The sequence below is a fragment of the Oryzias latipes genome, chromosome 20 (assembly GCF_053564925.1).
Source record: "Oryzias latipes strain Hd-rR chromosome 20, Olatipes_Hd-rR_3.1".
NCBI classification, from domain to species: Eukaryota; Metazoa; Chordata; class Actinopteri; order Beloniformes; family Adrianichthyidae; genus Oryzias; species Oryzias latipes.
In genome coordinates, this window is record NC_136256.1 from 17,070,323 (window position 1) to 17,096,700 (window position 26,378).

At 38.7% G+C, this 26,378-nt stretch overlaps 1 protein-coding gene across 1 annotated transcript in view; it reads right to left on the bottom strand.

Moving 5' to 3' along the window:
- ofcc1 (orofacial cleft 1 candidate 1) overlaps nt 1–26,378 on the bottom strand; it is a 70,779-nt gene that overhangs the window by 13,441 nt on the left and 30,960 nt on the right. The window contains 5 exon segments of the mRNA NM_001122920.1: nt 8,877–9,036; nt 11,284–11,447; nt 11,756–12,008; nt 13,965–14,225; nt 24,642–24,787. Of these exon segments, the coding sequence (NP_001116392.1) occupies nt 8,877–9,036; nt 11,284–11,447; nt 11,756–12,008; nt 13,965–14,225; nt 24,642–24,787 (984 nt within the window).

Genomic DNA, 26,378 nt, shown 5'->3' on the forward strand with positions numbered 1-26,378 from the left:
TCCCAACCTACAGTAAACAACTCAGATAGCAGCTCATCCTTTTCTTCCACACCATTTTTGACTCACCCCAGGCCTTAGGAGATCACTTTTCTAGGTTGGTTATGGGGCATGTTTGAAGTTAACTTGTGACTTAAACTAATAAGAACCTAAGTTAGCTCAACATTTAAACTTATGTTATGGATTTAACTCACAGATGACTGGAAGTGACATTATAATCAAGTACCTTCAAGTCCTAAATGATTGGATTTACATATTAAGACAACGCAAATGCAAAAAGGAGACTCCGTCACTGCTCACACAGTAAGCCTTTCTACAAATACTCATCAAATAATCAATATTTACCAGTAAATGAATCCCCACGTTTGGGATTGTAACCTTCAGGTTATCGTTTTTGTGGTGGCTAAACACATTTTACCCACTCTTACTGCACATATCACTAATCTCTAAATGCCATGCTCAATTCTCAATATTTCATGAGACCAGGCTCCATATTAAGATGCTGCAGACAGATGTCAAAGTTGAGTACTGCCTTTGATATCCAGAATTTGACTTTGGAGTAGCTTCAACCTAATCAGGCCTGGGAGGCTGGAGGTGATAAGTATCCAAGCCAATAACCAGAATGAGGGTTGGGAACAGGGTAGGCTTCAAATGCTTGCTCACACAGACACACACACACACACACACTTTAGGTGCATACATGTACACACATTGAGTTGTCTCTTCAAGGTTATGAGAAAAATAATCTGTGTTAAGAAAGGTTTCCAAATATTCACCCCTCCCTGAAACGTCATCTGTGCATGTTAAACCACGACTCTTGTCACAGTCTCTGGGACTTCTTTTATACTGTTGAGACTACAGGTTAAGGTCAATATTTTAAACAGAAGTAAGAGTTTGGAAACTAACTAACTTCCAAAAAACAGCCATAAACAACAAGATCTATTCCTATCAAGCTGCAAAAATTCTGCCATGCACTGTATGCACAGGATGCAATGTTTGCATTTACTGTTGCAGGACTTTGCACATTACTGCATTTGTGCATGGGCAGAGTTTATGTAGTGTACGTGTAAGTGGCTGCTGCTCTGCCCCCATTGTACCTCAAAACGACTAATACAAAAAGGAGAAAGGAAAGCTATGTACGTCAGGAAAAAGACCTGCTGTGTTAATTAAAGCTCCAGCGACAAATTGCTATGATGGCTGACAGACAAATCTCTGCAAACAAGATGAGAGGATAAGAACTTTTTTTGTGTTTAATAGTTTTAATGTGAAGAAAAAAAAGTTAGTGTACCCATATCTGACACTCCAAGAATGTAGTTTTTTAATCTTGAGTTCATCTAAATTTTTATTTTTTTTTAATCAATGGTAAGGAGGAAGCCCTTCCCCATTTCCCATCATTCCTTTGTTGACATGCTCTTCCGCTAGCTTAGAGGTCCTAACATCCAAAGCTAACATTTCAGGTGCAACAAAAATGGCGAGCAATATTGAAGCAGAGTTTTTTACATGGATCTATTTGTCTGCAAGTGGATGCATCGGAATGGCGTGGAGCAGAAAGCTTGTGGCATTTTTCTTGTCTGCTGCGGATTCACAATAATTTAAAAAGGAAATACTCAAGAAATGCAATTTTAGGCTCAATTTCCTTTACACACGTCCTTTCCTCTATCATGAGAAAAATGCCAGGAGAACATGTTAAAAACACAAAAAACACAATTTCTATTGAAGTGGTAGGCCTTTTATTGTGGAATCAAGGTTAAACGGGTTCTATAATGCCATTTAAAAGGACTTTCTTCTTTCATTCCCTTTTTCATGTCTCGCACTGATGCAGCCAGCCTGCCCAGGCACTGGCATTGGTAGATAATGATATTCTCTCCCTGGATTAATTGTAAAGGACACATTAAGCAATGGGGATGACACTCCCTGTAATTAAACCATTCACACCGACGAGTTCACACTGGAACGTTTCTCTTCTCTTTATGTACTACAGAATCGGTGTTCCTGAAGGATCTTGGGAGAAACGAAGTAGATACTTAAAGACCATTCCAGACTTTAAAGAATCAGATGAGCCTTGAATTATATAATTTTATATTCATTTGTGTGCTAAAAATGGCTAAAAAAAAAGTATATTTTCTGTCTTTGTGCCCTCTTTTTTCTGTTTAAAAATTTATTTTATGGTGAAGTAAACAAATAAAAGAAGAAAACATCTCATTTTGTCCTAGACTTTTGGCAAAGCTTTCATTCATTTATGCAAATAAATCTATGAATCAGTGTTTCTGGAATTTATGACATCCAAATTCTCCCCATTTACTGCTAAGATACTGCTAGCTCCTTTTTTTATTTTAAACCATCACCACCTTTTTAATATTACAATGACATTTTCTCTGTTTTGAATTGGGTCAGTTTGCATGGATATCTTTTCCACTTGTATCTGTAAAATCTTACACATTAATTAAAATGGAGGTGAATGCGTTTGGTCTTTATCCGTTTTTTTTTTTTCATCTTCTCTTCTTTTTTAACCACTGTGCACCACTTTCACACATTACTGCCCAGCAAAATCCATGACCTTTTCATGAGCGAAGGCATGTAGCCTTTGCAGTCATATCTCATATTGAGCTCCCTAATGCTCTGAGTGTGGATGCTGTGCTCACTGCAATGTCGCTTCTGTCCTTGCCTGCCTGCCTGCTTGTTATCGCCCTAGGCTCTGAGGCCAGAAGCACTGTCCGCAAAAAAAAGAAGAAAATATTACAAAAAAAAGCCAATGCAATTGAAGAAGCCACTCAAATGTGACATGCATGTGCAGCCAAGCAGAAACTAGTGCATGTGTGTACTCACACAAATGATAAACTTGCTTGCTGGGCTGCACACGTGCACAGACAGTGCACGTACTGAGTGTGTGCACACAAAGCACACATTTGCAGGTTTGCTTTTTGTGCAAAAAATATGACAATAGGACATTTCCTCTCATCCAGTGCCTCTAAATAAAACCCAGAATCTGCACACATTTGCCTGCACACATGCCAGTGCAGACCTAGTTGCCCTCTAACCTCAGAGAACCTTTCTCTTTATAGCACCAACTTTTTCCTCTCTTCTCCTGGTGTCGGCGTCAAGGGTTCTTCTTCAGGTGCTGATGTTTCTTTTGTTTGGTGACATTCTTCTCTGTGATCCTAATTCATCTTTCTACATTTACAGCTCTTGTTGCCTATGCCAAGTTTACTGTAACACTGTGGTATTAAAATTAAATGAAGTGTTATAGAATTTTCCTTGGTACATGTTGTTTTAAGTCCAAAATGAAATAAAACAACCTGTGTCGTTTTTTGGGACATAGTTTCTGCAGAGCGGCAGTAGTTCATCCGAAATTTGCCTCTGACTTGTGGGTGGGACTGGTGGTGTGGAGTAAGCCTGCCCACGCTTCCCATCATGATTTTTCTATACTTTCTCCCACTAGCTTACAGCCCCTTAAACCCCAACCTAACTCTGCCGGTGCAACAAAAATGGTGGACAATATCAGAGCTATCCAGCTGTACAGTTTTGAACCAGATGCCAGCTGAGATGAGGAAAATGAAGACGTTAGGGGATTTATTGGTCTACAAGTGGATGCATTAAAATGGAGCAAAGCAGCTTGTGGCCTGCCCATTGTATTTTCTCTATTATTGTTAGAAACACCACAAAACATGTTAAAAACACCAAAAAAATCATCGGAATGGGTCTTTAAAAAGCAAAATGGAAAGGTTCAATACATTTTTTTTTGCGGGCAAAAGTGGTTCAGTGTACTATGTATTTTTTTTCCTGTTCTGTTTAATTTAGGAAAGTAAGTGTTCTGTTGTAAAAACTCATTTCAGATCAGTTTATGATAACGTGTGGAAGTTAAATAAAATGGATAACGCTTCCTTTATGATTAACAACAGCCTGCCAGACTATCATTACTGCTTCAATCTGTGCTGTTTGACTCTCTACAGGTTCCTCTCCCCACCAACCACTCAGCAGTTGCAAAGCACCTTGGGTGTTCCAAAACTTGCCCGCTGGTAACCCATTACCTAGACATACAGTGACAAACGGTGCAAACTTACGCAAATGTTGATGCAATCAGGTTGAGAAAACATCTCCAGGGCCCCCATTCAAACCCTGTCTCGCCTCTCTCCCTTCTTCCCCACTTCTTTTAATCTTTCCTCCTCTCCTTCAATTACGTCAGTGTCACTAACACCACTGGTAAACTTTTCTTTTGGCAAATTAAGAGCAAAAGAGCTTTGCAGCAGGTAAGCTGGAGATCTACTCTGTCACTGTCATAGCGGTGGCTTCGACGAAAACAGTTTGCGTACCTGCCTGAGTTTTGCAGAAATTACCTCCTCCCTTCCAGGTGCGGTAATCAAGGAGGTGACGGGAGGCAATTAATTAGGTCCATCTGCATCACTGCCTTTACATAATTAATGGGCCTCATTACCAAACTGCAAGTATGATGAGGAGCTTGCTAGCCCAATCACCAGCTTTAAGGTAATATGATGGTAGAGAGCAAGCAAAATGTTTATCTGCTCTTTGTGCATATATATATATGTGTATATATATATATATATATATATATATATATATATATATATATATATATATGTATATATATATATATATATGTATATATATATATATATGTATAAAATCTTGGATGTTTCCTGTGGCTAACATGGTTTTCTGAAAGGGACTTAAAGGCAGTGTTTTTCAACCTTATTTGAGCCACGGCACACTTTAACCTCCACAAAATAAATGGAAGTTGCAGATTTAAAAACTGATATGTGTTCGTTGTGGTTTCAGGAGATTTAACAAGGAAGACAGATTGTGCACTGAGACGCTGTCACTTTAACCTAATGCATCATGGAAGATGTAGTGCAAACAGCCGCCGTACGCAGACAGACTCGCTTCTCTGAGCTTCATTATTTTGTTCACTTGCTCCACGGTCTGACACCGGATTCTGTGGAAAGCTACACCGCTAAAGAGCTTTAGCTTAAAGCTTTAGCTGGTATTTTTGTTGGAACTAAGCGACTTTATGAGCAGAATCGGAACAAGGAGGTGAAGACTTTAACCACTTCTGATTGGTCAGAATGATGACGTGTGATTAAGCCTCCAAGAATGATTGGTCGAGACAGCTAAAGGGAAGGACTTTTCAGAAAACAGTTATAGCTGCAGCTCGCGGTACCGTCATTCTTATCAAAATGTCTTTAATAGAATAATACACAAAAAAAGTATTTTACTATCTTTCACATTCCTAACTACTCAGTGTTTTATCGGGGCCTGTTTGGATGAACAAAGATCTAGTATCCTGGAGATGGTAAATGTTTTTAGATCAGTTAATGAGGGCAATTTCTCATGGCACACCTGACCATCTCCGGCACACCGGTTGAAAATCACTGCTTTAAGATACATCTGTGCCAAATTTGGCGCTTGTACCACAACATGCACGGTTATTTTTAAATAAAACTGCTGCTTTTTAACCCTACAGTTTCTTTTTGACAGAAATTTAAATTTCATACAGTATTTAAAAAGACCATGCACCATTCTGTCCCGGTTTGCCTAGTTAGCAGGTCTTGTCTTGCAGTGCCTCTTGTTATTGAACTCATTGAAAAAAAACACTTTCTTGGATGGAAAAAAATGTTTTAAATGTATGCAACTATAAGTGATCAGACGTAGAAGTATCTTGATTAAGCAGATCTGCATTTGGCTGGTGGATTTTTTTTTTTCATTTCTGGCAGATGAAAATTACATTTAAACAAGAACAGAATATCTGAAAAGGTTTTCAAGATGTTATTAATTGTTTGTTTATAGTTGACTTAAAATATTTACCTGGAGAATTTTTCAGAGTTTTTTGTACAATATATATATATTTTTTTTAAAAGGGCAAGGCTTTTTTTCTACTTGGTTGCAGACTCCTGCACTTTGCAGCTTTTTCGCCTTTTTCATGTTTCCTCTTTCTCTCAGTCAGCTAATGAAGGCCTTATAGCCCACTGTTATTAAAATTACGCCCTTGCCTCTGATATTAATTGGATGTGTAATAAGGAATGCGTCGGATTCATTATTTAATTGCAAGGGCACATTTGGAATACAGTTTCTGAAATGTATTTTTAATGAAAAACACTACATCCTGACCTAATCATATCAACCTTATTCTATCTAATTAAGGATGCATAAAATCATTAGAGTTGCAAAATATTAGTTTCAGCTCTGTCGGGCCGCTCCTTTACTTGCCCGCATGAATATTTTTTTCCTTGTCTATTATAAATAGTTAATAAGGGAAAAATGACAAAAATTTGCATGTAGGCAAATTAGTCTAATAGGGATATGTCTTTGCTGAGTTCGGAAAGTGACCCTTGTCCTCGAAGAAATTGTTGCAATAATTATGAAAAACTGGCAAAGGCCATCTTATTTTGATGAAAAATTGTTCAGTTGAGTAATATGAAAATGTTAAAATGCAATAACACTAAATTTTCATCATACCACAGAATGTGGTAGCATGTTAGCATTTTATCAGGGTAATAACAGCAAATTAGATAGCATATGAAGTATGCAGTAATAGTTGCTGTGGAGGGAGATGGGCTGTAATATAAGGACGATATTTTAGCACAGTAGGAAATCATCAAATGCTAAATGTGTTTCTTTCATTTCTTGTTTTTAGTCTCAAAACACAAGGAGGTTCAAGTTCTACTGAACAACTTGAAAACAAGAATGTGTCAATCGAAAAACTGTCGAGTTTGCAAAAAAACGTTTTCAATTGTCAATGTTCTTAATAAAAGCTTACAAGATTTGGTAAAAAGAGGTGATTAAACAAGTGTTTACTGATTTTTTTGTTATATTGCATCATAAATTGTGGTGTTTGCAAATATCAAACACAACACTGCAACACATCCATAAATGTACTTTTATCTCATGAGCCTAGTACATCCAAATACCCCGATCAAAATCACAGGGAATGCAGTCAGTGGGAAAACAGCTTATAATACCTCAACACAACTTTTTACAAAATAAGCTTTGAAGATAGATCCCTTTAAACAAGAAATTATTATAAAAAAATGTATTTGATCAGCCTGGTTTTTGGTTAATAAAGTTAAAAAATAGCCTCACACTATGTACCTGGACTAGAGATTTTAAATTATAGATAATAGACGGTTTTCATGTTTTTATGATGAAAATGTACTCATTGATTAGTTAATTCAGGCCTTGTTTTACACGTACACTGTATGCACAACAACTATTTCAAAGAGGGGGGGGGGGGTAAAGTCACTGGTTACTTTATTTAGGCACACCTATCCAACTGCTCATTAATGCAAATTTATTATCGGACACTGCTGATCTACTGGGGTTTTTACAAGCAACCATCTCTAGGGTTTAGAGAGAATGGGAAGAAAAAGAAACCAAGTCCGTATCCGAGCAACAGTTTTGTGGGTGGAAATGCCTTATTGATGCTAGAGGTCAGAGGAGAACAGCCAGACTGGTTCCAGCTGAGAGAAAGACAACAGGAGCTCAAATAACCACTGGTTACAACCGAGGTCTGCAGAAGAGCATCTCTGAACGCACGACACCTCCAAACTTGAGGCAGATGGGCTACAGCAGCAGAAGACCACACTGGGTGTCACTTCTGTCAGCTGAGAACAGGAAACTGATGCTACAATTCACACACACTCACCAGAATTGGACAAAAGAAGATTAGTAAAAGGTTGTCTGGTCTGATAAGTCTGGATTTCTGCTGCAGCATTTGGATAGTAGGGTCAGAATTTGGTATCAACAACATGAAAGCATGGATCCATCCTGCCTTAAATTATCGGTTCAGACTGCCGCTGGTGGCAGTATAATGGTGTGGGGGATATATTCTTGTCACACTTTCAGCCCCAATTGAGCATCATTACAACACCACAGCCTACCTGAGTATTGTTGCTGACCATGTCCATCCCTTTATGACCTCATCGTACCATCTTTTCATCGCTACTTCCAGTAGGATAAGGCATCTTGCCATAAAGCTGGAATCATCTCAGACTGAGAATAATGAGTTCACTGGGCTGAAATGACCTCCACAGTCACCAGATCTCAACCTATGAGATCACCTTTGGGGTGTGGTGGAACGTGAGATTGGCATCATGGATGTGCAGCCTACAAATCTCCACCAAATGCGAGATGCTATCATGTCAACATGGGCCAAACTCTCTGAGGAATGTTTCCAGTACCTTGTTGAATCTATGCCACCAAGGAGGCAAAAGGGGGTCCGACCCGGTACTATCAAGGTGTAGGGCTTTGTTAACAAATCTGATTTGCAGCGCTGAAGACGGCTTTAGCTGGCCCTTATCTCTGCTTGTCACATTCTACTTCACCTTGCAAAGACGGCAACGGTATGCTCAGCTGTAAAACACTCACAACAACTCTGAACTGTAGGCAACCAAACATGAAAACCTCTTTTAGATGCAAGAATAAATAGTTCTGGAAGCTCATTACCTGATGTGAAGATGTTCAGGTGTAGCATTTTGTCTGTTAATGAAGAAGCCTCTTTTTAATGAAAACCATTCACGAATTTGGTTTAAACTGACTAATCAGACTTTCCACCACTGAAAACTCTGTTTTTGGTAATTATCTAGTCCTAACTAAATTCACGCTAAAGACCTCAGATAAATTCTCAGTTTTCTAAAATGTAACTAAAGAAAACGCAATTCTATAAAATTATTCCATTGCAAATGCAATTTTATTCAATGTCTGAAGTTTTGATTAGTGTGTTGATTATTGATTTAAACAGTCAAGCTAGATTTTCTCTGTTAACTCATCTTTTTAAGAAAAAAATCACCCCAATGGACAAGTAAAAGTTTGAATCAAGCATTACTAAAAGAAAAACAATAGAGTATTGTAGCAATTGGAATGTTTACCTTGCGCCTCTCACCATTGAAGCCTCTCCACTGCTCAGCCTTTTTGACAATGTAGCTAAGCTCCTGATTGGACAGCTCAAGGTCTTGAGGCAAGAAGTATTTTCCCTCTTTAGCGGTGAGTCGCTGGAAAACATCTAACATGCGACCATCGTTGTGGAATCTGGAAATTGTGTGTGAAAATGTAAAACATTTTAGAGAATAATAGCAATTCCATGAAATGTCCCTGTGAGTCCACATTTAGACAATGGTTTTAAAAACCTGTATTGTACTTCATCTTTGAAGATTAGTTTTTTCTGAAACGAGTGAAATGACATTGGTCTCAGCAAACTTTATTGATTACAATAAAAGTATTTCTAGGAAAAAGTTTTACAGGGTCACAAAAAATAGCCTATGAGTAGGAAATACTTTAACAGAGACCATATCAGTGTCCATATTTGGCAGAATGTTTGCAAAGTTGAACATCGGTTAATGTGTGGGAGTCAGATTCTGGGATGTTCGTCTGTGTTAATGCTGAGCTTCAAAGATCAACGATGGACGCTCTTGTGTCTGGAAAGCCTGGCTTGAGTCACAGTGAAATGCTCTGCACAGCAGCAGGCATATTGATTGATACCTCAAGATGAATGCACATCACCAAAGTCGTTGTTTTTCTTTTGCCACACATAAGGGTTGCATGGAGCCAGCCCTCAAAAAGAAACATATTTGTAAAGAAATGATTTGGCTGACCATCAAAACCAGCAGACCTTGTGCCCTTCCACTGAGATTCTAGCCTGTCAGAGGGTAATCAGCTCTCAAATAAAACTGACATCAAGGAGACCAGGATTTGTACAAGAAACTGATCTGAATCTTTGAACTCAGCATTATTTTCCATCACTCTTGGGAAGGGAACGTTTGTACTATCTTGACCTCAGACGCAAGAATAGCACACAATCATCTTCATCCTACACTTGCATTTTGCTCCACATTCATTTATGCATTTTTATGTCAGTCTTGGTGGAATTAACCCTCTTTGCACCTTAGTGCTTTAAAACAATAACACTTCTTTGGTAGTGGAAAGCTTTGAACTTAAGTACTTTTTTTCTTACATGTCAGTCATGGCTCAGACGTTAAAAGTGACATCTGAACTTTATTTTGGAGTAGAGGTCAGCAAAAGCACATTGTGTGCAAAAAGAAGTTTAAGTAATGAAGGGGACGATAGCAGATGAAATCCTGGCTTCCCAGTTGCATCCACGTGAATCCTCCATGATTTGTGTGATATCAGTTCCATGTGCGTTTAAAAAACAAGAGTTGCATTTGTAAATAAAGTTGGCTTTAAATGTAATTAAAACATGATTTCTGTCCCTTCTATCACTACATAAACCCTCAGGCTCTTAATAGAAATAGGTCATCGTCTGTGTCAAAGCCACTTCCTTGCAGCCAATAAGAAACTGTAACCTACAAAATTATCAGCCTTGCTTTGGCCTGGTGGCCTACATTCAATACGAACCCATGTGGAGGTTGAGTGACAGAAGTCATTATTCTTGGCTGCTGTATTAATATTGTCCATTTAGCTGGATCCCTATAAGCTCACTACTTACTGAAATTAGATGGCACCATCTCCACGGCCAGTCTCAACTTGATTTATTCAGTAAGAGGACCCCCCCCCCCCCTCTTTTAAGTTATTAATGTCTTATAACGAATGAGAAACAGTCTTCAGATTGAGAACAAGTTACATTGTCTTTTGTCTTTTTTGTCCATTAAACAAGTTTGATTTTTTTTTCTGTTCTTTGTTTTAGAATTTAAAGGGTTCGTCCATTGACTGTATAAGAGAACTGGAATGAGTGAATTTGATGTCCCCCATAGAAAATGACTTGCTTCCAGCTACAACAAAATTAAATAAATTCAGCTTTTTTTGTGACATAGATGCCGCACTTTAGAGCCAGATGATGTCAGTATGCAGTGATTGGTCTGAGTCGTTGTTTCTATGGCAACCACTCGCTTCAGTTGAAAACATGACTGTGTCAATCAAACATTCTATGTGAGACCTCCTACTTTTATTGAGGCATCTGATTGGTCAGTTTAGGACTTGCATAACATGCACTACAGAAACATATCACGAAACAATTTGGATTAGAAAATTAGAAAGAACATGTAAAAAAAAAAGAATGGTTATTCTGAATAGTAAAATCAATTTATTTCTCTATAGAAGTCTATAGAAGTCTATGGGATTCTGGTTTGTTGTAGTCCAGCTCTCATATACAGTCAATGGACTCATCATAAACTTAATATATATATTATAACACGTAATTATTAGATTTTAAAGATGCATGATTGACTACAGTTTTCAAGCCTCAATCAATAGTTTTACTAAAGCTAAAGAAACATATCACAGGTCAGTAAAGTTGGTCACCTCACGGCACATGTGTCTCACCTGAGCAGGTAAATAGAAAGAATAGTAATGGAGAGCAGGAAGTGGACTGCATACAGGAACAGAGTGATGAACACTCCTGCTGCACCCGAACGATCAGCTCGATAAAAGTGCCAGTAAAGCTTGGCTGCATCGCCCACTGGTACATCAGGGCTGTAAATGAGATGCTGGAAGAAAAATTGGGGAAGACTGTCCACAGAAATTTTCACAGTGTTTTGTTAACCCAATGCAAAATAAGATAAATTCTAATTTTGGACAAAGCTTAATTCCAGGTAAGCAAGATGAGGTGTTTTAATGTTTTTTTAAGATATTTTAAGTGCAAGGTTCTTTAAACTCCTGAGTGCTTAGTATGTGACAAAATTGCAGAATTCCTGCCCCGCCCCCCTTTCCTGTATAATCTAAAGTCACTTTGCCAAGATAAAGTGAACTCCTATTTAAAGTGCACAAATGTCCAAGTTATTTTTAAGCGACTTACCCCGAGGACGGCGTCCACAGCAAAGACTGCTAGGGGGTCGAGGACTGTCCACACTCCCTGAGCCATGATAAACTTTGACATGAATGAAGGGAGTGAGCCAAATATCAGTTGACAGCCCCATCTGATCAGAACCAGCAGGAACGTTACTGCGTTCAAGGTCAGGGGACCCACCATCACCATAGCCAGTTCCTCCCGGGTGTGGAGCAAAGAACTCTGGTAGACGAGCTCCACTGTGTGTGCGTGGAAGCGGAATCTGGACAGAGAAGCAACTGTCAATATGTGTGTACCATATTTGTGTTTACGATGCTTGCAGCTTAGGGGCAGCTGGTTTCAGCATTTCACACTATGCGTTTGAATATTTGTGGTTGATACGATGAATCATATTTAATTAGTTTGATGACAATTACCATTATAATTAGCTGGTGTTTGTCTTACAGGTCATTTTTGATTTAAAGAAGACTTTAATTGGGTCAAGATTTTTTGTTAAATTAAATTTAAATACATCAACGATAAATCAAAGTTAAAAGATGCCTCTACTCCTACAACAAAGAGCTTTTACCAAGTTTCCACTGTAAATCAGACCCACCTGCAGTAAGCCTCATGAGATTCTTAATCTTCCCTTCAGTTTGGAAGAGGTAGAGCCAGCGATGGAAGACGTCCATACATAGACGTCCATTTCTATACATTTCTATCTGATTTGCTCCAGGAGTCAAGTATCTTTTAGATTCTGATCATTAATCTAGCAGTAGAGGTTCAATGGTGGTTTTTTTTTGTTTTTTTCTAAAGCAAGTCTACCATATTCCAACTTTATGACAGGTGTTTTAGAGCACAAAAGCCATTAAAATGAACGACCAACAGAAGAGTTGACTTCTTTTTGAAGGTTTTACAGGTTAAAACAGCACTTGTGGCAGGTTTAAATGCCTGTCCTATACATTAAAAGCATTAATTTCATTTTTTAGTAAATGTTGCTGCGATTGATTTATGAGCCCACATATGCGTTTAACATATTTCTTTTTGCAGTTCTCTGCTCAATTATTCAAGCATTCTTTGGGCAAATGGAGTATTCCGTTGTCACCATCTAACCTGAGCTACGTTGCTAAGGCAGTGTTCAAAAATGTGGTAACAAATGACAGTTTGGTAACATGTCAATCATTTTACTTAGGTTCTTATTTAAATGTTGACACCAAAAGAATGCAGTAAAGGAACTTTTCTGCTCACAGATGAATGCATGGGAAAACACAGAGTTGGCTGAAAGGTAGGAAAACGTATGTGGAATAAAAAGGCAGAATGGAGAGCTGCCTGTCATCACTCTAAGCACTCTGTCACTTAGCCTCTCATCCTCTCAATGGGCACCGCCAGCTCTGGCCGCTGCATGGAGAGAGAAATGCTTGGAGGGAGAGCTGCAGATTCAGACATGTGGAAGTTGTCATCTAATGTTGACCCCTTCTTTTTTTATTTTACAATTTTTTTAGATCCACATCCTCTCTGCCCCCTTGGCTTATTTCTATTTTTTTTATTTTTACTTTACATTTGATCAGTTTTCTTAATTTAACCCACACTTTTTCCCCCACTGAGTAATAAAAACCTTCTTGAATGCTTGTTTTTGCAGCCAGCCCTTTTTTTTATTACAATGAGTTAAATCTGCACCATATGCCTTTGCAGTGCGATTTAACAGTCCTGCAGTGTCTTATTGCTGTTTACTATCGATGCTGTGCACTAAATAATAACAATAAATTCCTTCCAAATAATGTAGCCTTTTGGGACTTATGACTGTGTGGTGAGCAAACTCCCCCAGCAACTGTTAATTAATATTGAGAGAGTCTTGTTAAAATTTTAGTAGAGAGATTCCAAACATATGATTTGGGTGTATCCAACCTGCATGATGCCAACACACACACAGAGAAAGAAAACAAAAAAAAAAAAACATGTTGTATTTTTTTCTTAAGACTGCTTGAAATCCAGCCCACATCCAATTACACCACAGTCATACATTGTATGCATGGGAGTGTGCCTGCAAACGTCACTAGGTGGATTTCTGAGTGTGCATTTTAACAATTTTACTACTTTCACATGCACTGTTTCTCCCCTCCATTTTGTTGATGGGTTTTAGCTGCGCACTGTGTGCTCACATAGTACTGTCTTATTCCCTGTGTGTGTGTGCACGTTTGTGTGTCTGGGTGCAGGCTGATATCAAAGCAAGCAAACTCACTTGTTGACAGGAACCGCTATGGCCTGGAGGTAGAGCCACTGGCTCCAGTAATGCAGGTAAAGCCTCACGAACCACATCAAAGTTAGGAGAAGCATAATGAGGCCGAGCTGCTGAACGGAGTCATGCCAGCTATCATTCAGGTGTTGTTGATGTCGTTGCCGCAGCAACGGCAGGTCTAGCTCGGACAGCAGCATGCAGAGGGCGATACGGACTCGGTCAGAGAGGTGTGGAGGACTGTGACTGGGTCCAGCTGGTGCTGACCTGTTTTTAGATGGAGAGAGGTCACAGATTCAGATAATTTCTTCCTTGTTGTGGAAGAAAATTATTCATTCAGGCAAGATACTTACCTTTTGTTTTGTTTATGTTTTCACATTCAACTTTATAGAAACTTTGTGACAGCTTAATGCATCCTAAAACAGCATAAATACTTTGATATTGTATAGTTCCATCAAATCCCATGAGGGTTGGAGATTTTAGAGTTAAAATAAAAACAAATAAAAATACTGGTATGTAATCATGTATACAGCTGTGCAATTTGTCTTTTTTCCTCCCTTTTTGTTTCCTCCATACACACACAGCTATGTTGACAATCAAACTGATAGCAATCCCTTCCAGCGGTGCTCAGCTTCCCTTTCCACCTCTGCCTCCTCTGTGCCGCCCTTTGTCAAGCCTGCTCAACAATTCCCTTTCATACAGAGGGCGCATATGGAGCAGTGTGAAGCAAGAGAAGGAAAGGAAAATGAAAAAAAAGGAGGAAAAGAAAGTGAAGAAAAAGTCTCTGCACAGGTTGGTTGCTTGTGGACTTCAACCATATTACTACAGGTGGACACTGACAGCCTGTACCTTCTAGCTTACCGTTGTAGGTGTTAAACAATTCTTTTATACAATACAGTTCCTGTTAACATCATGATGTGACTCAAAGGCAAATGCCTGTGGACATCCCTACATTTCACCACTGCATCCCACAGCACAGTTGGAATTCACTTTGTAGTGTGTATCTAGGGAAAACGGTACACTGCCTTAAGATGAAAACCAGAATCCAGTGCAACCCCCCCACCCCCATTGCCAAATAATTGGGCTAGACTCGCATCAAAATGAGGCACAGCATTTTATTTCCTGCTTTTATTGTTGCTAAGATATCACACCGTACGCATCTGCGGAGGAAAAGAGCAGAGGTAATTCTGTACGAGGCGAGCACGCTCTCTGAAGTGTTAAATTACCTGAAGTTAAAGTTCCTCAGAGCATGCTTACAAGAGCGGTAGCAGCATACAATTCATGTGGGAGCAGTCAAGATTCATTCAGCAAATGCTGAGTCAAAACTTTTTGGCTGATAAATATTCATAGCTTGGCTGACATAAACTCAAGCAGAGAGGATAAACATATGTCATAAATGCTAGTTAGTTTAAAGTCAGCTGTTTGCTTAATTTAAAACAACAGAGTTGTCAGTTTGTATTGGAGTCTGTACATTAAAACGTTTTTCTTTTCTGTTTCATTTAGTTGTGTTTTCAGTGTTTGAAAGGTACAAAACAGAATTGTCAGATTTAAAGTGTTTATTCTTCTTCAGTTAACAGCAATAAAAAGCACAACACTTAAACTGAGGACTTCTCCTTTTGCTGAGATCATTCATCCCACCTCACAGGTGTGCCATTTCGAAATCCTGATTAGACAGCAGGATTATTGTCCAGGTGTGCTTAGAATGACCACAATAAAAGGCCACTCTTACACCTGCTCTTTTGTTTTATTGAGGATCTGTGAAGTCAGAAAACCAGTCAGTGTCTGATGTGACAAGCATTTCCCTTATGCAGCAGCACCTCTGTTTTGCATAGAGTTGATCAGAGTGTCGAGTGGCCCATGGTGCTGGTGGGGTTATGGTATGGGCAGACGTGTGTTTTTGGGTGAAGAAAACAGGTGCTGATGGCATTTTGAATGCACAGAGATACCGTGATGAGATCCTAAAGCCCATCGTTGTGCCATTTATCCAAGAACATCACCTCATGTTGCAGCATGATATTGCACGCTCCCATGTTGCAAGGATCTTTACACAAGTCTTGGAAGCTGAAAACATCCCAGTTCTGGCTTGCCCAGCATACTCAGCGGTTGTCTCCCCATTAGGGATGTTTGGAATGCTCTTGATCGGGGTATACAACAGCGTTTTCCAATTCCAATGCTATGGACCAACATACATGCCACAATGCACAACCTGATGAACTCTATTCTCTATTCATTTGCATGAGGCAAATGGTGGTTACGCCAGATACAAACTGGTTTTCTGCATCCCCAGACCCCCAAATAAAACAAAATACCCCATTTCAGAGTGGCCTTTTATTGTGGCTAGTCTAAGGTACATCTGGGCAATGATCATGCTGTCTAAACAGGATGATTAGGATGAAACTTGACATGGCACACCTGTGAGGTAGGATGGATTATGTCAGCAAAGGAGAAGTGCTCACTGCCACAGATTTGTGAACAATATTTCAACTTCAATTTTCAATTTTAATTGTACAGCCCAAATTCACAACAACAGTCGTCTCAATGGGCTTCGTACCGGTAATTGAAAAGTAAACATCCAATCAAAAGGATCACAAATGCATAGAATTTAATAGGAGAATACTTAACTGAGCTAACTAAACAGACTAAACTAAACTGCCCTTCCCTGCCCTTAGACCCTCATTCGCGGTAAGGAAAGACTCCTAAAAAATATGGATTCCGGAAAAAACGAAGAAACCTCAGGGGTGCTCACATGAAGGAAGGATCCTCCCCCAGGACGAACAGACGATGTACCAGAACTCATAGAGAAGAATTAACTTATCTAACTCTACAACTACATATTTAAAGTCCAGCAGATGAGCTTCATCCAGATGAAGTTGAGGATATTTGAGACAAATAGTTATTTTGTGTTTGTAAAAGACGTTTCAGATCTTTGAGTTTATCCCGTGACAAATGGGAGCAAAACCAAAAGTGTTGCATTTACAGTTTTGCTCATTGATTGCAGCTAAGATTCACTTAACGCACGTCAATTCAAAAGTGCTTCCTGTAAAACTAAAACTAAAGTACAGAAAAAAATAAAAAGTGTCATAGACACAGGCAAAATACTTCCCTGTCAACTGGGATTGAATGGGAACAGCAAATACATTCTGACGTCCATCTTTCATGTAATGAAGATATTGATGATGCGTGAAAGATGAATATTTTTAGAAGCCTTCAAGTGGTAGCCCCTTCTAAAGGAAGCCGGTAACGTGATGTGAAATCTGTTATCTCCGCTGGACTGATTTTATTATGGCGGCTTCAATTACAAATTTGCAATGCAGAAAAAAAATAGTGAGCTGCAGGTTTTAGATTTTTATTATGCAAAACCAGCAGAGCAGCGGAGGCATGAAACTAACATTTCGGCAGGCATGCACTGACATAATATTGTTTTAACTGTAGTTGCTTCAATAAAATCAAGGCTAGAAGCTGCCCTTGTATAATCTTTGTTTTTAAATTGTTCATAGTTCATTCCCATGTCATCAAAGCACATTGCAAAAGGACTCATCATTCTTTCTGCAGCTTCCCAGCGTGTGCCAAGGCCTGTAAATCAGATTTAACTAGTGTGTGTCTTTCAGCCTCTGTTCTAAAACATCTCCTGGACTGCTTTTCCCAGGCTGTGTGCCTTAATATTGGATGACAAGACCACAAACAGGAGCTGTGCCAACAAAAATAGCACAAAACGTTGCTGAGAAATATTAAACCTTTGTTTAAATGGCAGTGGATAATGGGAGGCAGAAGGGTGGAGGGTGTTTTGTACAGTGCAGCACAGTGCTATATTCTGAATAGAAATTTCAAAACGAAAGGACTCTTGAAGGTAACCTGAAGCTCCGCTCTGCAAAGGATTAATGGCTAAAACCCCCTAGTGCCAGGCTTTCTGAAGCACTGGACTCATACATTTGTTTTGAAATTAAAATATTTTAGGTATGTTCTTTTATTTTTTCAGGCCACTGGATGTCTGTTGAGATGTTATGTTTGCTTTGTATGGTGTTATCTACTTTGAAGGAAAAGGTGTACTTATATTTGGTTTTTCTCAATAACTTTAGCTAAACACAAAGTACCCCCCCCCCCAAAAAAAAAAAAAAAAGATTACATAGCAGTTAGGATTTAATCAATTTATAAAGTAAAACTCAAGCCAAAAGTTTTTACTTGCTCGGGCATTCTACTAAAGAACTGATGGTAAAAAACAGTCCGTACTCCGGTATGCTGTGTTTTTCTGGCTGACATCTGGATGATCAGTAGCTATAAATGTACTGTTGTGGGAAATCTGCTTTGCAAATGAAGAAATAAAACTCTTTAAAAAAAAAAAAAAAAAAAAAAAAAAACAGAAATGATTAACAAATATACAGTTGTCATAGGTTAGTCAGCGCCGGCTGAACATATAAATGGGCCAAAATATAACTACTTTGTTTTTTATTTGTGACTTCATTTCATTTAAGTAACGTTTCAAACTGGAGGACCGGCTCCAGGAACGTTTCTTTTTTTTCTGAGTAAGTAAATAATTTGCATCAGATGCATTTACATTTTATAGACAATAATTTTACACAAAATCTTTAAAAGCTAAAACGTAAGTAATTTTGAAGGACAACAGCTATTAACCACTGAGCTGCTCAGCATCAGTTTTTTTTTCTGCAACTTTCTTTCCCATTCCAAGTCAGTCAAATAACAATCTGAAAATAATGATAATAATAACCTGAAACGTGGAACAAAGCAGCTACACAAATTTTATCGCTCAGTTTATTTTTTATGCACAACACAGAACTGAATCAGCTGGTATATACAGAAGCTGGAGATCTTCAGGCAAGATATGCAGGAAGAAACGAAAACATTAAACTGTGAAATTATTGTCACTTATTATACATGTATTTTCATTTGTTTCTATCAAATTCAAAAATGTAAGTAAATATAATGAAGTTCAACAGGTTGTGCCTAAAAACTTCTTGGACGTTTTACAGACAAAAACACAGAAGTTCACTAGCTTAAAAAAAATAAGTGACTTTTTCTGACCAGATGAAGGCTCTATTAGATATTTCTGAAAGGGGATTACCCTGCCTTTGTTTAGATTTCTGTCAAATTGCACCAGAACAAACTTAACTGCCTGTTCTATGTCATGCTGTCACAGCAGCTGATGTTTGGAGGTGGTAATACCTACTTTCAGAGCTCATATTGCTGAGGCCCTGCACCTTTACACAACTCCACTACTGACAGTTTGATCATTTCAAACTTTTTTTTTATTGCACTCAATCTTGATTATATATATATATATATATATATATATATATATATATATATATATATATGGAGCTTAATGGTCTCTCCATCCATATATATATATGGATGGATATATATATATATATATATATATATATATATATATATATATATATATGTATATATATATATATATGGATATATATATATATATATATAAATTGCTTTAATTTAATTTGGAGAAAAAGGTTTGGTGCACTCTGTCAGTTACTGCATCAGGATTCCTTTGCAAATAAACCCAGTTGTTCTTCATTATTAGGAAGAACAACTTCCATATCAGACTCAGATGCATGCTTATTCCTCCTCATGCACCTTGTAATAGTTTAGGCCTATGCATGAAGTAGCATTTTCATTACCAAACCACATGTGCTGCTTTTATGGACCCCCTGACTTTGCATGAGAGGGAATTAAACTTTGGAAATAGCTGGTCCCATGGCATGCAATAAAAGAGGGTGGAAACATTTCAAAATTCAGATGTACTTGGGATCAACAAATACTTTGGGACTTCCCAAGCACACAAACACCTCCAACAACCTCCAACAGGATCTTTAGAAATGAAGAACAGGTTGTTGTTCTCTTTGTAAACCCAAGTGAGGCAGCTGAGAAAAATGTACGATTCATGATGCCAGCAGATCCATGACGCATTAAATGATTAGAGCTGGACAAATAATAAATCTTAAAATGAAAACTATCCATTTATCACTTTGGTTGAGGCGTTTAGGGAAGTGTGCTGTGTGGACTGAGTATGGGCCTCCTGAGAGCTGCATCAGTATTTAAATGAATTTCACTCCTCTGACCTTGCCTCATAACTGCAGGACATTGTCACCAGAGAGACAGAGGATGGATTGAGAAAGATGGGAAAGAAAATTAGAGGCAGAGTAAGTGAGATAAAGATGGAATTAACAGGAGGGAATGAGAGGGAGAAAGGAAATAATTATAAGTTGGGCAAAGTTGTGTGTGCGTGTGACGCAAAGAGCAATTTTGAAAATAGTGGACGCAGACAACAGGGAAGGAAACAAAATAACAGTATTTTCTACCAAAATGAGGTCTGAAATGTCAATCTTTGCTTTACTACATCGCAAGCTAACACCTGCTCAATTTCTTTTAGATGATAATAAACCTGAAAAAGTTTCACAATGTTTTCATAAAGTTAAGGTAAAATTTCTTGTTTTCTTGCGAGTGTGTCAGTGTCTCAGTCAGGGAGAGCTCAGCCTGTAGTGTCAGAGCTTTTACCGCTTAGGCACGTTCTGGCTTTGAACCCGTGGGGCTTACATAGATGCTGATAACATCATGCTACATAAACAATCATACTGTGTGCATCAAACCCTGATTAAATCTGCCTGTAAAACTTGTCAGATTGTATTTTCAAAGCAGCATGTCAGTCATCTTTTTCAAAAGTTCCTATGTATTTGCGCAGAGAATTACTGCATGTTTGTGCTGCAGTGTGTTTGTTTTTTGTTTTTTTCTCCTGTGTTCTTGGAAAGTCATTGGTTGACTTTTTTTTTTTTTTTGTCAATGGTCTCAACTAATTCAATCTTAAAACAGGTGGGAGGGGTGTGCTCAACTTCATGCTCAAACAACACTCAAAATCTCATATGTTCTTACATATAGTTCCTGTCACTTTTATCTCTCTCAAATCTCCCCTTGTTTCTCACGAGTCAGTGAAAATGCATTTATTTGACCCAGACAGCCAATGGAACTGCAGTCGGCTTTCATCGACACCCACATCACCTCAGATTAGCCAATCGCATAGCGGCGTTAGGCTGTCAGGGAGCTGACAGCTCCGATTTCCATAAAGAAGACAGCATGTTGATTTCATGTGTGTGTGCGTGCGTGTGTGTGTATGAGATCACAAGTGACCCAGGACCTGTCTGGCTACAAAAAAAAAAAAAAAGAAAGAAAAAACCCTGACATGTGCACCCGGGCAGAGGTAGCCAGGGGCCTCTCTTTCACACATGCACGCACAAAATTGTGCATGCACACGGGCAGACGCGTTGTTGCTCCCTTAGCACAGGAAAAGGCTGTGGAAGCACAGAGGTGACCAACGCCGCCATCTCTACCCACCTCTCCTACCACTCTTACATCAGAATTGATTGACCCCTGGCCTGAGTTGTGATTTGGAGCAGCAGTTTGCAGAGGATCGACAGCACGGAACTAGATATTATTTCAGGTGGTTTTCTGTCCTTTTCTGCAAGTTTTTCTTTTTTTGAATAAGAGACGCTGTAGCAGACAAGAGAAGATGAGCCACTCTAGACAGAGAAACTGCTCACTTAACTGCTAATTTTATGCTGTTGCATGAATACAGTTTCAAGCAGATGGAGGGCACAGGATGATAGAGACTATGAGACACACACTGAGAGCGCTCTGATAGGCTCGGTTGGGAAAAATGGGTAGAGAAGAACGCTGGTCCCCAACGAGGCGAGCTAACTGGGGGAAATTAGGTCAGTGTGTTCCCTGTGACTTCACAACGAAGAACAAGCTGTGCATGTGTGTATGTTTTTTTTTATTTTGTGGGTGCACCTTGTGTGTCACATTCCACAACTGCAACAACACATTGTGCAGGCCTATGCTTTTTCAATGCACATGCATTTTTCTCTGTCACAAACAGGAACACAAAATAAATAATGTGTTCCTGTTGAGACTGAATTTGATAAAAGTATCTCTCTTCCACGTTCTAAATCCACCACCAACCATAAGTGGCCGCAGCACAACATGGCAAACTTTGTTTTGTTGAGAATCACAACTAAATTAAGTGGAGACAGAAAACAAAGATGTAACTAATCACAGTATCATAATCAGCCACAAAATTGGTGGAAACATGATACAGTTGAATAAAGGTTAGGCAAAGTCTATCCCCAGGTGTGCTACAACCTTAAAACGTACGCTTTTGGGACGAAAAGAGTCGGCTGCCATTTGTCCTCTGGAGGATGAGGACGCTCCTCTTTTTCTACTTGCAACCCAGCTTCACTGTGCGTCTTTTCAAATCTCCGGATCAGGACAAGTCACACATACTATAATTGATATGAGATTTAGGGGGTATATTTTAATGTAATTAGAATCTTCATAATTGGACTAATTAGATCTAATTGCCATGTGAGAATGACTTTGATTAAAAGAGTTTTTTCTTCTCAAATGAGAGTAGAAAAATAGTTTGGTGACATTGGCACAACGCTAAAAGGGACTGACAAAAACTAAAGATGCACAATTGTTTGAGGTTAAGTAATTAAGAAAAGTTTTTGTGTTCATGATCTAAAATCATGACTTGCCATCAGGGACTTATTGATATAAAAGTAACAAAAGAGAAAACCATTTCAGTTTGGACTTGTTTCCTCTTTTAAATGCTTTTGATTGGGTTGATTGCACTGAATTTAGAGCTGTACTTGTCCTCAGCTCTTTGTGACTTTTGCCAGTGTCAAAAAAACACTTCAGATATCTATAAATCCTGTTCAAAAAGAAATGTATTTTGTTAATATCATTTCAAGTTAATTAAATTATGACAGACAGGAGAAGTCCTTACAAAAGCTGCTAGAAGTTGATTCTAACATACAAGCATAAAAATGTGAATGTATTTGTTTTATTTACTTCATAGTTAAGAGGAAAACTTGCAAAAAATGCATGACTTGATAAGCAGCCTCAATTACCCAATAAGATATCTTTTACTCAACTAAAATTATAATTGAATGATCTGTATTATATATTTTTGTGTGTATAGAAAGAGTAAATTTCCATATGGAACATGCACTTAAAGTGCAAAAACAGCTTAAATAAGCATTTGGTCTGTAAATGTATTTTATTTTGTGAGTGGAGTGCTTGTGACTTCAGCTTTTATAACAATGCAGTGAGTTAAAGTGGGATTCTTAAGTAATCTGAATTGGAATTTCCCATATCTAGGTGTTTATTTAATAATTCATGAGCATCTGATTTGCACATTGGTGTCCCTGCAAAAATATCAATGAGCTAAGTCTCTTGCAGCTCAATAGATGGCAGTAATATCCCTCAATCACCACACCATGAATCCTCATTGCACTTCATATCCATAAATGTACAGATGTGTGTGTGTGTGTGTGCTACCACATGCAGTTAATAAACACTGGGCACATAAACATAAATCTGTGCTCCCTAGTGCATGCAACAGTGAATATTTACAGAGATAGTTCTTGAAATTGTTGTTAAAAATAGAGATGATTGCAAAAAAGAGTGAAAAAAGGTGAAAAAATGGAACAATAAATCGGTTTTGTGTGGATCTCAGCGAGTCTGAAGGTAACATAGACAACCTCGGAGCAATTCGAGCAGCACAGTGGGAGAGACTGATGAAGGTGTGAGTTTGAAACTGCCACTGTGTCTTTCTAATAGTCTGATTAGGCGAGAGGAAAAAAGAGACCTTCAGCTCTGAGATACTGTAATGTGAGCTCTTGTGAAGATGAAACCAACAGGAGCAGGGAGAGCAACTTATCGGTAGTCATCTCTGTATCTAAAACTTATAGAATGTTTCATCTATTGGAGCCAGGAAACCATTCACAGGTGATATAATGTAAATGAGTAATAGTGGAAACCATTTAATCGAGTACCTTTGTGTGCAAGCCGCTCAGGTTCTGTCTTCTTTCTGAGTTCACTCCCTCCAAGGACAGATTCTGTCATCATTTGTTGGCAGAATCACTTGATAATCACTAGAATTCTCCGAATACGTTCAAAAGATGTCAGAGAGTTGTCTCTGATCTTGTTGAATATGTGACCAGGAGCTACCAATTACAAACTACCAGAAATGAGGAAACGTTGGTACTTCGAAATCTCCAGGGACAACCCACTTTGTACCTCGCTTGCAGATTCCAAGGGCCTCCCTGTGATTCTTTCACCCCCGAGTGTAGCAATGAGGATTTACTTGACATTCAAATACCACATCAAAAAACAAATACCTGTGACTTTTTTTTTCATTTTTAATAAATATAAGCCATTTTGCTTTTAGCAATGCTTCATAAACACACAGAGCTGCACGGTGTAGCTTTAAGGTGTTTGAATTTCTCAGGCTGGGGGTTTTGTTTTCATTCATTCTTTTTTTTTTTTATAAATTACATTTTTTTTCTTGATGGAATTTAATGTATTTACGAGAAAAAAGAGTACAGATACATTATGATTGGTTGTTGGTTAATATTTTTAACAATATTCATAGATTTTTATTAATAAACTGTAGATTACAACGTCTTTTCTTTCTTTTTCAGTGTTGCAAAAAACTTAAAAACAGACAAAAAAATTATGCATTATCTGTCCTATGACTTCTGTAAGATTAGAAAAAAAACTCTGTGCTAGAGATGTCTTGTTGATGACATGCATTTTTTTAATCAGAATTTGGCATGTGTGTGTGTTTGAGTGTGTGGTGAGACTTACTGTAGAGAAAACGTATACTCCTCCATGTCTTCCGCAGAGAGGGTTTCCGTTGAAGTCTGCGTCGTCTGTTTGTCTGCCTGCCGAGGCGGTGCGCTTCTGCCGCTCATGCTGGGGCCACAGCTATTTGTCTTCTTGATTGGCTTCTTCTGTGAGGAGCAGAAATCGGGGAGAACACATACGGATGTCATTTGTAATCAAAGCAGGAAACAGGCCTCTAAATCTATCTTGGGGTATGTACGCAGTGACAGCGACAGTGTGTGTGGCGCTTTGGAGCTTCTCCTATATCTCACCCGCACCTCAATTGACACGAGACAAGAATGAGGGCAAAATCGCATACGGCATGCCATCCTTCAACTTGAGTTCGTTCGGGAAACGGGCGTACATTGATGGTGGCGTTAAATATGTGACATTGGAGCAGCTGGCACTGCTTTCCTCGTGCAAGTCGTTTACCGTCATAAACACAGTCAAATGGAGTTAGGAAGTGGAGTTTGAAATTTTTCACCAAGGTACTTTGGAGCAGATTATTATTTGTTAAGCCGCCAACATGTTAACGGTTTGCTTTCCCAGGCCCTGTCAGCCTGCCTGTGTTGCCCTTGGGTGGGCTTAGTGCCTTCCTGCTTGAAGTTGTGAAATACACACTGATGTATGTTAATGAGATCCAACGCTGAAACAAGCAACCCCTCTCTTTCCTCTTTTCCTCTCTCATTTTACCTTTCTCTGTCTAATTTCTTCTTTCATCTTTTCCTCCCTACCAATTCTTGCGCCGTCTCCACGATAAACCAGCTAAAGGAAGTAATAAATGGGTAGAGTCACATAAAAGCTCCATTTGTTTTCATAGAGCAATCTTTGCCAAAGCGAACTTGGATTCCAAAGTGATGATCACAATAAAACGGTGGTGGTGGTGGGGGGGGGGGGGACGGCGTGAAATAAAACAGAGAGAAGAAAAAAAATGCAGGAGATATATAAACCGCAATGTCTTAGTGTCTCTTTGCAATAAATTTAGTGCAATACCTTAAGAGTGGATTCTATATAACACAGGATTCCTGCCCTGTGGGCAAGAGGTCGCCTGGAGAAAATTCATTTTAATTAGGCCTGCACTGCAGGTTGAAGGGCTGAAATCTGATCCCTCGTGCTCCCAGGCTGGGGCAGGTTGGAGATCACTCCACTTAATCATTAGACAACTGGGTTCCACACCACGACATTTTGACAGAGTTAGCAAGCTTTTCAAAGATAGTGGGATGAAAATAAGACATGGTCTACAGAGGCTGCAGAAAAATAAAACCTCATATCAGAGAAGTCATTTATTTAGTCACAGTTAAATGGTGTTCTGAAGAGCTATATATCACCAAAAGGAGGTTATCAAGAACTGGGAATTTTATGAGTAGCAGGAAAAGAAGAGGTGTGCGAAAGAAGAAGCCTTGATGTCCGTAAGCCTCTGACTATCTCAACAATAGCACCACAACAACAAAAAGGCCAAAGAGGAAAGACAATGACAAGCGTAGACCGGAAGGCAGCAATGCCAGATCAGCAGAAAGTCATCTTCCGATTACCACTTCAAAGTGTGGCAGGTGGGTTGTAATTGATTTACCTTAAGTCTATGATAATAAAGGAAGAGGCACATTTAAACAACTTAAAAAAAAGAAAAAAGAAGTCCGATTTGCTGATTTCACAGAATTTGAGCTGCTTTGCCTTGTCAAGACGATCAAAACTAGCTTTGAGCATTGAAAAATCCCTGTT